Source organism: Uloborus diversus, unplaced genomic scaffold (assembly GCF_026930045.1).
Source record: "Uloborus diversus isolate 005 unplaced genomic scaffold, Udiv.v.3.1 scaffold_126, whole genome shotgun sequence".
Classification (NCBI taxonomy): domain Eukaryota; kingdom Metazoa; phylum Arthropoda; class Arachnida; order Araneae; family Uloboridae; genus Uloborus; species Uloborus diversus.
This window is the reverse complement of record NW_026557943.1, coordinates 282,717-296,489: the sequence shown is the minus strand read 5'-3', so window position 1 is coordinate 296,489 and position 13,773 is coordinate 282,717. Positions and strand designations below refer to the sequence as shown.

The window sequence follows — 13,773 nt, the reverse complement described above, 5'->3', positions numbered from 1 at the left end:
AGGGTGCAAACTTTCAATGGGTTGAGTTGTTATGGGGTCCCTAGACCTTGAAAAACAGCAAAATTCCTTAACTTTTATTTATGTTGTGAGCTTATGTACATTTTTTTCAGAATTTAGTTTTGAACTGTACACAACATGTCAAATAATCTAAACTGCCAAACTGTAAAGTAGATGCCCCCCTTTCCCCTCCCCAACACCTTTATCTGCCACTGCCAACATGTGCTATAGGGTGGTTCAAAAAAAAAATTTTTTTTAGCTAGAGTCCAGTACACCCCCTATTTTTTTAGACTTACTAATAGTATTATGCTGTAAAAGTTTTAGTTGCTTACTCACATTTTAAGAGGGTGCTCAATGAGCCCTTAACGTAACTTTAGCCGTAGCATAGAAACTGCAACAAATTTAGAAACATTTAATTTTCCTAGCTGTTTTTATGTAAATTATTAATTTATTGCAATGTATATGCATATTAATACTTTATACTATAATATGTGGCATTGTTTTTTTAGTTCAGTGTATTATTTTATCTCCCCCCTCATTGTTATGAAGTTTGGGGGGGGGGATTGAGCACCCTCTTTCTGTTGAAATAGGAAGCTAAAATTCTTCCAGTTTTTTCTATCCACAAGTCTAAAAATATTGAGGGCTGTCCTGTTATCTAGGAGAAACTTTTTTTTTTCTGCATGTGTTTTTGAACCACCCTAATGTGCTAACATTTAATACTTTGAACACTTTTAATTTTCATTTAAAAAAAAAAAAAAAAAACTGCTCCATAATTTAGTGTGTCTTGTTCATATTTCAAGTTTGGATATTATAGTTTTGAAGTGATTAAATAAGGTAAAATTTGTTCAATCCTAATAGATGTAGTGAAGGGTATTGAAGCTACACCAGTTCCCCTGGTAATTGCGTAGCATATGCCCTAGTATACAAACCCGTAGAAAACAATATGTTTTATGTATTTTTCACCTGGTATGAAAAATGCATAAAACACTCAATTCCTCCCCCCCCCCCCCCCTTGCACTTGAAAGACCTTTGCTAGGTTTTATTTGGTGGAATGGTAATTTCAACGCAAGAATAACATTTAATCATTCTGTCTTCCTGTCTATACTCCTCAAATAAACTCCTGAAAATAATTTTAGATTATTTTATTTATTTCATTTCTTGAAGATCAATTTTTAGAAACTAGATTAAGGGCATTCATTGCTAATGTGTTGAAATGGTTCGAATTCATTTTTTTTTTTTTTTTTTTTTTGGATGAAAAAGATTTTTATTCTATAGGCTTCAGTTGGTTGCAAGAGCATCAATGTTTGAAATTTTTGAACAATGCTGTAATGGTGTAGCTCTAGGCGGCTCGCGTGTGGGGGGGTGGGGGCTGTAACTGCCACTTCAGTTTCAAAAGTTTAGGGACGTGTCCCTTCCCTTTCCTGAGTTCAGAATTAACAATCGATTGAGAAATGATCAAATAGAGTGATTCACTTGTTTAAAGAAAGAAGAATTGATTCAATGTGTTTATTTTAAAATTTTCTCATTTTATTATGTTTAGAAAATTTAACTTAAGCTTTTAATTGGAAGGAGGGCGTTCACTGTTGCCATTCGTCCTGACTTTTGAAACTATGTCCCAAGATTTTTAGAAAAAGTCGTGTAATCAATAATGACATTAGAATTTAATCTCGATAAAAAAAAGTCACCTTTAGGGACCTCTCCCCCCTCCCGGCCTATCTAACTTCCTCCTCCCTTTCTCCTCTTTCGACCCCCACATTTTTAGTGCCCCTGCCGCCTATGGGTTTAGCTCTATCTTGTAGCATTTTGTTTTAGTTCATCATTTCTTGTATTAACTTTTCTGCAGTAGGCAAAGCAAAGATTACCCAGTATGTGTTCCTTTTAAATGTTTCGATTAAATGTATTTCACTTGACTAATACTAAAGAGTTGTGATATTTTCATTTTGAAAAGATAAAACTATCTTCGCAAGTGCCTGTAATGTTCAGTACTTTGTGCATTTTTATAACAACCAAGGAATGCATTTGAAAAATGAATTTCACGGAAGACTTGACGTTTGTGATTATTGGTCAATAAATTTGTCTCTTGAAATGCTGCTTGTGTGTTTATGTGTTTCTCGTCAGGTTTGTCACTTGACTTTCTTACTTTCTCTAATGCCAAAAATTGAAAAGTCACTTCAGTTGTCCTACTCATTATCCCCCCCCCCGCTCCCCTTCTAATTGTGCATCTCCATTTGCTTTTAATGTTTATTTACAACTCAATGTATTTATTTAGCTGATTATGTTACTTGTTATTTAATGGAGCTTGAATTTCTCTTTCAACAAACAAAATTTTCATTTCCTTGAAGTTGTTGCAAGCGGTTGTCCGCGAATGATGTCACAATTTTATTCATCATTTTTGAACCCCCCTCTTAGTCACAAAATGTAAGACTTCATTTTACCCCTCCCCCACCCTTCATCACACCATTTTTCATGAACATATTCTTATTAAAAAATATGTTTTCACACTTCTAGTAACCCATTGCCTCTCCCTTTTCTGAATTTCACCCCCCCCCCCCCTTCCTCAAAGAAACTCTTAACTTATGGGAAGGGTTTAGAAAAACGTAACTTTTGGAAATACCCATATTTGGTTTTCATTCTTAACAAAAACATACGTAAGATTTTTGAAAAAATTAGCCAATCAAAACAAATCATTGGAATTCCCAGAATTGGCTATAGATTATTTTTTTTTTAATTTAACTTTTTTTTTTTCCTTTTACCGAAATTTGCAGGGTTTTTCCCTGATGAATTGAAATTTTTAAGAATACTTATGCTATTTTAAAGTTTGTTTTATACATCTACGTATATGAGTGCACAATACATAACACTGGTGGGAAAAAAAAAACCAACACCAAGAAAAACTTGTTCTAAATAAACGAAGTTTGGTGGGCGTGTTTCTACATGTGAAAGATGACATCAATTAATTACTTGCATAAGTGAAGCACTAGGAGCGCTACTCAGAACTCGCAAATGAGGGTTGCCTTAAATGCGTGCTGCAAAGTTCGTGAGTGTTTTTTTTTTTTTTTTCATTTGCGATGCCATGAAATTCGACGTATTGAGTTGATGTTAGCGTAAAATGCTTTTAAGAAGACGGAGGCTAGTTTGAATGACGTTGTGCAATAGGCTGGTGGATTTTGTCTCCACGATATTGCATAAATGCTTAGTGGGAATGAGTCCACAGTGCATGATTTTCGGAAGCTGTGATCAAGGGAGGGTAATGCCTCAAGAAGAACGTTTTCCAGGCTGCCACGTGGTCTACGTAGAGGGAAGATCACCATATTTGGTGGTCACATCGTACTGCGTCTACGCAGGCCAGGCTCCTAAAGGTAGGCGCCTGCCTAGAGTGGCAAATTTCGAAGCTGAAACTTTTTTTAAAGCATGAATATCTGTTTCAGCGCTATAAGATTCACTGCTTCGATGTTGAAAATAATAATAATCGTGACAATTTAGAGTGTGCACCAGTGTTTGAACATTCAAAGCATAGTTCGGAATTCAACTAGAAGTTCATTTTAATTTTAGAGGCGACAAATTGCGTCATTTAAGAGACTTTTGAAAATATTAAAATCGGTTTCAGTGCCATAAGATACACTTAATGGTATAAAAGATAATGTAAAGTGTGTACCAGTGCTTGGATATTCAAAACCCAGTTTGGAATTCAATTAGAAACTCACAAATTTTAACCACTTTACTATGATTTCTATTTTGTTAATATATTATTATTTTATAGTATTATTATTATTCTATGGCAGGGAGGGAGGATCATTGTCAGTAACTCCTAGTGCTTCAGAACTAATAGGGTCGGCCCTGCGTCTGTAGCAGAAACTCGAGCTGCATTTGGTGCCACAGTGATACAACGAAATGTCAGTAATTTCACGGGCAGCTCTGAGTCAGATGCCCTGTGTGGTGTTTTCCACTTAAGCCAAGACCTTGCAGTTTGCGATGCCAAAATGGCGTCAAACCAGAGCTTATTGGAATACTGAGTGGAGATCCGTATTCTGATGAAAGCAGATTCTCGCTTGGTGCCATTGACGGCATGTGTTGGTCAGAAGGAGGCCAGGAGAACGCCTGCAACAAACTGTCTGCGGCCTATGCCCGTGGGAGCACTCTCGTGGTTATTCCATGCACACTGACTGCAAATTTGTATGTCAGTCGGGTATTGCAACCTGTAGTATTGCCATTAATGAACATCACTCAAGGGGCGATTTTCCAGCAGGACTACGCTTGCTCTCACACCGCTGTTGTAATGTAACATGCTCTACAGGGTGTCGACATGTTACCTTGGCCTGTGAGAACACCAGATTTGTGTCCAATTGAGCACAGGGTTGGTAAAACCTTTTTATTATTTTATTCAAATATTTATTTTGAAAAAAAAACTGATTTTTTTTTTTGGATTACACCAGGTTTTTTTTTTTTTTTTTTTTTTTTTTTTTTTTTTTTTTTTTTTTTTTTTTTTTTTTAAAGTTTAAACCTGGGTTATTTGGTTTAAACATTGTAAGAAGAACAATTTTATTTTTGGAAGATCCTTAGGATTTTATAAATTAATTGTCAATGAATGCTTAGCATTCGCATTCGTACCTGATTCCTTGATAATTAATTAAATAATTATGAGAACAATTAATTTTACCCTCAGTTTGGAGCATCAGAAAAAGGGAAAGAGGAACCAGCAGGAGTGCTGATAAATCTTTTTTGTAAGGCATGTGGGACTATAGGGAAACGTTTTATAAACATAAAACTCCAAATTTCCAAAAAAAAGGTTCATTCGGCCTAGTGCACAAGCGCTAGAGTAATTTTATGATTATAGTCTACCAAAACCTTCAACTTTCAAGATTTTTCGCCTCCAGTTTTATTTTTCTATGCCATTAAAATCGTTTTGGGAATACACACCGAATTATTTTTTACATCAAAAGCGTCGAAGCCTGTTATAATAGGTAACACTATTCGAGCACGACCATTTTGATGCGGATTGAAGAGGAGGAGCTGTTGCTTGTATTTCATTGCAAGCTTGGAGGCGGGTGCCCGCTATTGAAATGAATTAACTGCGACCGATTGCATTGTTGACGCGCCATCCCCGGGTCACGTTCGCATGTTGCTGTGATTTTAATCTCATTAAAGCTTCCTATTTAGCTTTTTTGTTTACTTTTTTGAGTCGCTATTTGTTTTTATAATTTTTCCAAGTGCCGGACCATCTTTTGTATCCAATACAAAACTTCCTTTGGTTAGTATGTTCAAGTTAATCCTTCGAATGTTGGCAGAAGACAGCGGAACAGGAATCCACCGAACTTTTCTCAACTGTTTGGTATTTGGACGCCAATAGGAAAGTGGACCGTGAGTATCTTTTCTTTTCAGGGAAGAAAAGGGCCAAATTTTCATGTGTGTACCTGCTGAAATTTGACTTTTTTTCCCCCTCTCAAGATTTTGTATACAATAAAGGTAAACTACAACAGATGACAAAAATGCAAAAAAAAAACCTGTTATTTTCTCACCCACTCCTTGTCACTGTGAGGCTATATCACATAATTATACAGTGGACTTTCTGTATCCCAACGCTCCCTAATGTGAACACCCCGATATTCTAAAAACATTTTGATGGTCCTGGCAAAACTCCTTAGGCTTTATATAGGCTGACCTCTCAGTGAGAGGCGTTTAGTAAGACCTCATTTGGAGTATGCTGTTCAGTTTTGATCTCAGGAAAGACATTTTTGTATTGTAAAGGGTTCAAAAGAGGTCAGAGAAACACTATTTTTTGATTTTTTTTAAAGAATTACATATATGTGTGTGCATGTACGCTAGGGTGGTTCGAAAAAATCAATTTCTTTATTTTGGAATTGCTTTACCTCTCAAAAGTTGTTTGATATCTTTAATTGAGGAAAAATAATAAAAAATTTCTAAGCTGACATCTTCAATTTCTAAAAATTTCAATTTTTAAACACATTTTTTCAAACTTTCAGCCTTATGCGCAAATTAAAGTCGTCAGCTTAGAGTTTTTTATTATTTTTTTTCGGAATTTGAGGACACAAAACTAAAACTTTTGAGAGATAAGACATTCCGAAATAAAGAAATAGATTTTTTCTGGCTATTTTTAAAAAAATTTAATCTTTACTTCTCCAACCCTTTTTTACTTCCTTTTACAAAAAAGGAAGTATTGTATTCATGAGAAAAAAATTCACTCATAAATCGGCCTTAATTTCCACTGTGCTCGCCCTCGAATGATATCGAGTTTCTTTTTCGAACCGACCACCTGTGCAGATATACCTTAGAGCATATGGACGCCCAAAACATCCATTTTGACAATTCCCAAGTTAATTACAACAAGTTTTCTCGTGACGTCCATATGTATGTGCATGTACCTTGCATAACTCAAAAACGGTATATCGTAAAAAGTTGAAATTTGGTAAGTAGACTCCTAGTGGGGTCTAGTTGCGCACCTCCCATTTTGGTTGCATTGGGATGTTCCAAAAGGGGTCTTTTACAACTTTTTGGGTTAAATCACTGTTAATTTCGATGCAAACTCAAGTGGTGTCATAATTTGGTGGACACTTGGCGATATATCGCCAGTATTTTGGTCGCCAAGTTTTGTCGCCAATGTGGTGACAAATTTGGTGATTTTTTTTAAAAATCTGGTTTCAATTTAGCCACTGTTGGTGACAGTTAGAGAGTAAACTAAAGAATACATTAAAAAAGCCAATAATGAGGAAATTCCCTAGATAACAGGACACCCTCAATATTTTTACACTTGTGGATAGAAATATACTGGAAGAATTTTAGCTTCCTATTTCAACTGAATGAGAGTGCTAAACTCCCTCCCCCAAACTTCATTAACATGGGGAGGGGGGTTTAAAATACATTGAACTGAAAAAACAATGCTACATATTACAATATACATTAGTAATACGCATATACATTGCACTAAAATTATTATTTAGAAGAAAACAGCTGGGGAAATCAAATGTTTCCAAATTTGTGACATTTTGTATGGTGTTCAATGAAGTTAAATGAAAGGGTCACTAAGCGCCCTCTTAAAATTTGAGTAAGAAGCTAAATCTTTTACACTATAATAGTATTCAATTTGGCCACTATTGGCGATATTTAGAGAGTTAACCGCTGAGTCACATTAAAATTGCCAATAATGGGGAAATTAATCTGTGTAAAACCTTTTTTTCTTTTGTTTTGCTTCGCAACAGACTAGGGGTGAAAATATTTAGTGTTTCCTTGCTTACTCCAAGGCGCTATTATCATTAAATTGGCATAAGAGGAAGTCGTGTGATGCACAACACATCAGCTCATTTGGTTCTATCTTTGTCAATAATAATTTTTGCCCAGATTGAACTCATAATTTTAATTATTAGAGGTCAACATTATTTCAAAGTCCTCGAAGATCCTAATTTTTCGATTAAATGTCGTTAATGTCCCCCAGTAGGCCTGTTATCATTGAAAGAGCAATAAATCTGGTCCACTATATACATCAACAATAATCAATTCCTAATTTGATGTAAATATGCTACACCTAACAACTTCGTTTTTTTGTTCGAGTAAAAACAGGGTTTGTAGAATAAGTCTAAAATGTATATGAATTATTAATATTACAATAAACAACAGTGTAAATAATAGAACATGGGTTTAAATGATTTTTTGATTTAATTTTGCATGATATTTTATATTTATCAATACAACACTGGTGTTTTGCTGTGATTATTACTGGGCACATGCATAGCCAGGGGCAAATCCAGAATTTTTTCCCCCCTACCTATTTTTGTGAAAATATTGTATCAATATTCTATTTTTGTGAAAGTTTTTTTTTTTTTTTTTTATCAGCATTGATTTTGTGATCTTTTAAAGGCACATTCTAATTTTTGTCTCAGAAAATAAGAGCAATTTAAACTATAATTTGAAAAGTGCAAATGTCATTAACCAATATTTCGATTTTTTTTGGGGGAGGGGGCCCTAAGAAGTAGGGAAAATATCATTGTATCTCAGCTCAATAAGCTTTGTACTGTGTACAATTCAAGAAATCACCATCCCCTAAAACTGATGCTAAAAGATTGCTTAAAAGCAATTTGGCGAAAAACAGTGAAACTTGAGTTTAATACCATGAAAAAGTTGTTACCTAAGCAATTGTTCATATCAATCAACTTAGCACTTTACTTTATGAGTAAACTATGTTTTGAACAGAAAAACATGTTTTCTATTTTAAAACACAGGTTTTTGTGAAACTTTCGTTTTTTTAATATTGTTTCTAGAATTTGTTGATTTTCAAAGTTAATGCAGGCAGTTAAGGCAGTGACCTTGAGCAGCTTGAGTTGGTAGTAAAATTTATCTCTGCTCTCACAATTTTCCCAAATTCAACTTGTGACAAAGTACCCCGCTCTCCCCTACTTCAAAATGCTGTCTCATTCACATCATTGAACGTTATCAATGGCAGATGTCATCACCATCTGCCAACAGTTTGCCTCCAAGGAAATGTTTCTCTGAACCAAGCGAATGGAAAGAGCGCGGGAACAGGTCTCGACAGTGAGATGGATGCTGTAGTACTGGAGCCATCTTGAACAGATGACGACGACGTTCAACATGAAGTTCAACTCTAGATGAGACAGCAACCCAGTGACATCAATGCAGCTGGAATGCAGGCTAAGATAAAACAACAGGATGGATGCATCAACATTATTTAAGATAATATGGAAAAATAAATTAAAAAAATTCCAAGTGGAAAATTATTTTTTATTATGTGTTGTGACTTTTTTAATGACTTACACTTGTAAATTTGCCCCGTAACTCAACAAATTAAATGCTGTGTTTTGATTATGAATGTAAAAATTTTTATTAAAATAAGTTTTCTGCTGTTGATTACAATTAAATATTTTAAGATGCTTTCTTTTCGCATGTAGGTGCCTCTTCATGCCCAGTTCGGCTCTTTAAACCGGACATCACAACATAGACTTCAGGAGATTCAGTTTTCATGCAAGTGATTTTCAAACGTTTAAGAGTTTTCGGTGCAGGTATGCTGTCTGAACATTCTTTTGAAAGAGGACATTCATCGTCACACTTCTTTGTAGTGTGAAATAATATTTTATTATTTTATACCAGAATTTTGAATCCAAGAATGCTTGTTGAACATGGCCTGTGTATAAACACCTCTCACAGGAGGTCCCTTTAATTTCAGGATACAAAAGTCATATTTATATGTTTTTATGAAAACTTGCCTCTTAAGGCATAAATTTAGAGTCATCGTGAAAGAGGTGCCTTTGACAACTGACGTTTTCATTTGTTTGTTGATAAAAGTCCGTAACCTTGATGAATTAACATTCTCATGAATGAAAATTCTCTAATTCATGAATGAATGAAGAAATTCATGAATGAACATTCTCTAATGGTCAGAAAAAAATATGTTATCCATGTTTTCTCAGAGACATTTGCTGTACTTAAGTAAAATTTCGCAGTTTAGAAGTTGGACTGAAAAAAATATGACGAAGCATATAGTGTTTGTGTAATTGTTGTTTGGTGTGCGTCGGTTTATTATTGAATTTACCTTAGATTCTGCCTTTGAGCTACTGCTTTATGTGAAAAATCATCTTCAAATTAATTGGACATGTCTGTTCCTGTAAAAACAAACTCAAATGTTCATGGAACATTGTGCACTGAAGGGAAAATATATGTTTGTGACTACTGTAAAAAGACATTTTCTCATAAAGGACATTGGAAGAGCCATTTGTGGTTACATTTACACACTAATGAATGGCCATATTCTTGTGAGTATTGTAAAAAGGCATTTTCTGCGAGTTCGTCTTTGAAAAAGCATTTGAGGATACACACTAATGAAAAGCCATATTCTTGTGAGTTTTGTAAAAAGACATTTTCTCAGATTGGAAATTTGAAAACACATTTGAGGATACACCTTAATGAAAAACCATATTCTTGTGAGTTTTGTAAAAAGACATTTTCTCAGATTGGAAATTTGAAAACACATTTGAGGATGCACCTTAATGAAAAACCATATTCTTGTGAGTTTTGTAAAAAGACATTTTCTCAGGCGTCACATATGAAAACACATTTGAGGATACACACAAATGAAAAACCATATTCTTGTGAGTATTGTAAAAAGACATTTTCTCAGGCGTCAAATATGAAGACACATTTGAGGATACACACAAATGAAAAACCATATTCTTGTGAGTATTGTAAAAAGACATTTTCTAATAGTTCGTCTTTGAAAAAGCATTTGAGGATACACACTAATGAAAAACCATATTCTTGTGAGTATTGTGAAAAGACATTTTCTGATAGTTTGTCTTTCAAAGAGCACTTGAGGATACACACTACTGAAAAACCATATTCTTGTGAGCATTGTGAAAAGACATTTTCTGTTAGTTCTTCTTTAAAAAAGCATCTGAGGATACACACTAATGAAAAACCATATTCTTGTGAGTATTGTCAGAAAGGCATTTTCTGTTAGATCAAATTTGAAAACCCATTTGAGGATACACACTAATGAAAAAACCATATTCTTGTGGTCAGTGTTATAAGACATTTTCTGATAGTTCTTCTTTCAAAAAGCATTTGAGGATACACACGAATGAAAAACCATATTCTTGTGAGTTTTGTAAAAAGACATTTTCTCAGATTGGAAATTTGAAAACACATTTGAGGATACACCTTAATGAAAAAACCATATTCTTGTGAGTTTTGTAAAAAGACATTTTCTCAGGCGTCACATATGAAAACACATTTGAGGATACACACAAATGAAAAACCATATTCGTGTGAGTATTGTAAAAAGACATTTTCTCAGGCGTCACATATGAAGACACATTTGAGGATACACACAAATGAAAAACCATATTCTTGTGAGTATTGTGAAAAGACATTTTCTGATAGTTCGTCTTTCAAAGAGCACTTGAGGATACACACTAATGAAAAACCATATTCTTGTGAGTATTGTGAAAAGACATTTTCTGATAGTTCGTCTTTCAAAGAGCACTTGAGGATACACACTACTGAAAAACCATATTCTTGTGAGCATTGTGAAAAGACGTTTTCTGTTAGTTCTTCTTTAAAAAAGCATCTGAGGATACACACTAATGAAAAACCATATTCTTGTGAGTATTGTAGAAAGGCATTTTCTGTTAGATCAAATTTGAAAACCCATTTGAGGATACACACTAATGAAAAACCATATTCTTGTGAGTATTGTAGAAAAGCATTTTCTGTTAGATCAAATTTGAAAACTCATTTAAGGATACACACTAATGAAAAACCGTATTCTTGTGAGTTTTGTAAAAAGACTTTTTCTCAGGCGTCACATATAAAAACACATTTGAGGATACACACTAATGAAAAACCATATTCTTGTGGTCAGTGTTATAAGACATTCTCTCAGAGTTCAAGTTTGAAAACCCATTTGAGGATGCACACAAATAAAAAACCATATTCTTGTGATGAGGGTAATTGAGCACTTTCTCAGAGTTAAAGTTTAAAAACACATTTGACGATACATACTAAAGAAAACCACATTCTTGTCGTTGATTCTCGCCGATGTTGCTGTAGGGTGGCGACAGATCAGGGAAAAGTCAAGGAACTTTAATCGGGGAATTTCGAAAACATAACAAAAATTCAGAAAAAATTGATTAAATGAAGAATTTTTTTTTTGCTTTGCAAAATTTAGTACCCTAATTTCCTACGAGTCTCCTGCCAATTATCTGTTGAGAAAAAAGTAAAATTAATGAGGTGCGATTATACACTGGCGCATATTTGTGTTTTTTTTTTCTCTGTCAAAGTGTTAAATCTTAACTTATTAAACACAGGATGAACTTCCTGTTATTGCTTCCTTGTCTGTAGAGTTTTTTATTTTACGTAGCTAAAATTTACCTTTCAGGAGTTCCATGCTACATAACATATACAACCTTACAGGTAAAGAGGAGGCCGCCATTAATTTCTTAGCTCCTTTGCCTTTACCGATTGTCTTGAAGTAATAAGCGTTCTGTAATCACGATTTAAGAAAAAATCTGTTTTTTAAATTAATACAGATAAAAGCTTAAAATTTTTTACTTCTTTGCGTTTTTAAGTTAACTGCTAAAATTGAATGTTAAATGAGAATCAACTTTGTTTTTTACCATCGTATTATTCGCTGTCGCCTCAGATTATACAAAGTTTTTTTTTTTTTTCAGACTATAAAATTCTTTAATTTTTAAACCAAGTTATATATACATATAAATATATTTTGAAATTGATTGTTTTTTTTTTTTTTTCGCATTTCAATGTTTGTTACAAAAGTAATCTAAGATTCCCCCCCCCCCCCCAACAAATAAGAAAATCATTTGAAATTGAGTTACCGTGTGTACATAAGTAATTTTTTTTTTTTTTTTTTTGTTATTCTTGCAGCAATAATTATGCTGCTTGAAAATGTTGTTCAAAATTATTTCTAAATAAACTTTCTGGTTTTATCATAAGTAAATATTTTTTTAAGAGTTTTTGTACTATTTTTTTAGGATTATTATGTTAACTGGTTACTGGAAGAAAAGTATAATGGTTTTAGATTTCCTATAACATTTCCCTGTAGATAATTTAATGCATTATTTTTACAAAACAAAGGAGCATCTTTTCAAAATATACTTTTAATTAACAGCTTAAAATGTTTTAAACACTGCATTTTATTTAATATACAATTGTTTTCAAGTAGGGCAAAGCAAGGAAACTATTATCATTGGTAACGTAAATCGGGGAAATTTGGTAAACTTAGTCAGGGAACTTTTTTCTGTCAGTTTCTGTCGCCACCCCTGTGCTGATTCTAACATTGCGATGCATGGGCAGTAAAATATTGTGATAGTGTTCAAATACAGTGTGATGTTTCGGTAGATTTTCTGTTCGTTTAATCAGGTGTGTCCTCGACGGGGGGGGGGGGGGGGTCACGGTGCTTTGTGCTCTGTTGAATCTTGTAGAAGTGTTTGGAGTTTTCTTATTCTTTGTGGTGTTGAGGAGTGGGGGGGGGGCACTCCAGAATAAATATAAATAATATAAATTTTCACAGAAAATCATTTCTCTAACACCAGTAACAATTTAGTTCTTATGTTTTTGTAGAAGTTGCCTCCCCTCCTCCTCTCGTAATTATGAAGTAACAGTACGTGTGTGTGAGATGATTATCAACTGAACATGATGTTTTTGATTCTATGAATATGTTTTGAATGTAAGTACAAAAAAATTGAAAATACAATTATTTCAAACAAGCATAGTATTTTAAAAAATAAAATTGTAGGCTTTGTTAGTTTACATTAGCCTGATGAAATCATGACTTCAATAAAGTGATTAAAAACAAATTCTTTTGATTTTTTGAATCTTCATTTCGCAGTTTTAGAGAATGTGATTCTGAATATTAAGTATGTTTTCAGTAAGTTACTGCCCTATAGCCAGCTCTAAGGCAGAAATACACCACCAGCTCAGTCATTCCATCCAAGGACTGCAGTTTCGCGTCTGTTAGCAGTCATCAGCCCGGAATAGGAAGTATCTGAGCCGAAGGTGGAAAACCTCTTAACCCCTTCCCGCTCGCTCTCGTGATATTGCCGTACTGGGGTGTACAATATTAACGTGACGAAGCTATTAGAACCAATTCATTTATTTTGCCCGGAATACATTTTATTTCTCTTTTTATACACTAGATGGCAGCACCAGTCCATTTTAAATGTAATTGCAGATTTTAAATGTAATTGCAGAGATGAAGAAAGGAAATTTGGTACTAACTTACCACATTGTGACAAT

At 34.0% G+C, this 13,773-nt stretch overlaps 1 protein-coding gene across 1 annotated transcript in view; it reads left to right on the top strand.

Annotated features, from left to right (window-relative positions):
* Positions 1 to 4,063: 4,063 nt before the first annotated feature.
* Positions 4,064 to 13,773, top strand: part of LOC129232548 (zinc finger protein 583-like) — a 37,820-nt gene continuing 28,110 nt past the window's right edge. Inside the window, exons 1-2 of the mRNA XM_054866683.1 lie at positions 4,064 to 4,141; positions 11,084 to 11,230. Coding sequence (XP_054722658.1) covers positions 4,064 to 4,141; positions 11,084 to 11,230 — 225 coding nt within the window. The remainder of the gene's footprint in view (positions 4,142 to 11,083; positions 11,231 to 13,773) is intronic.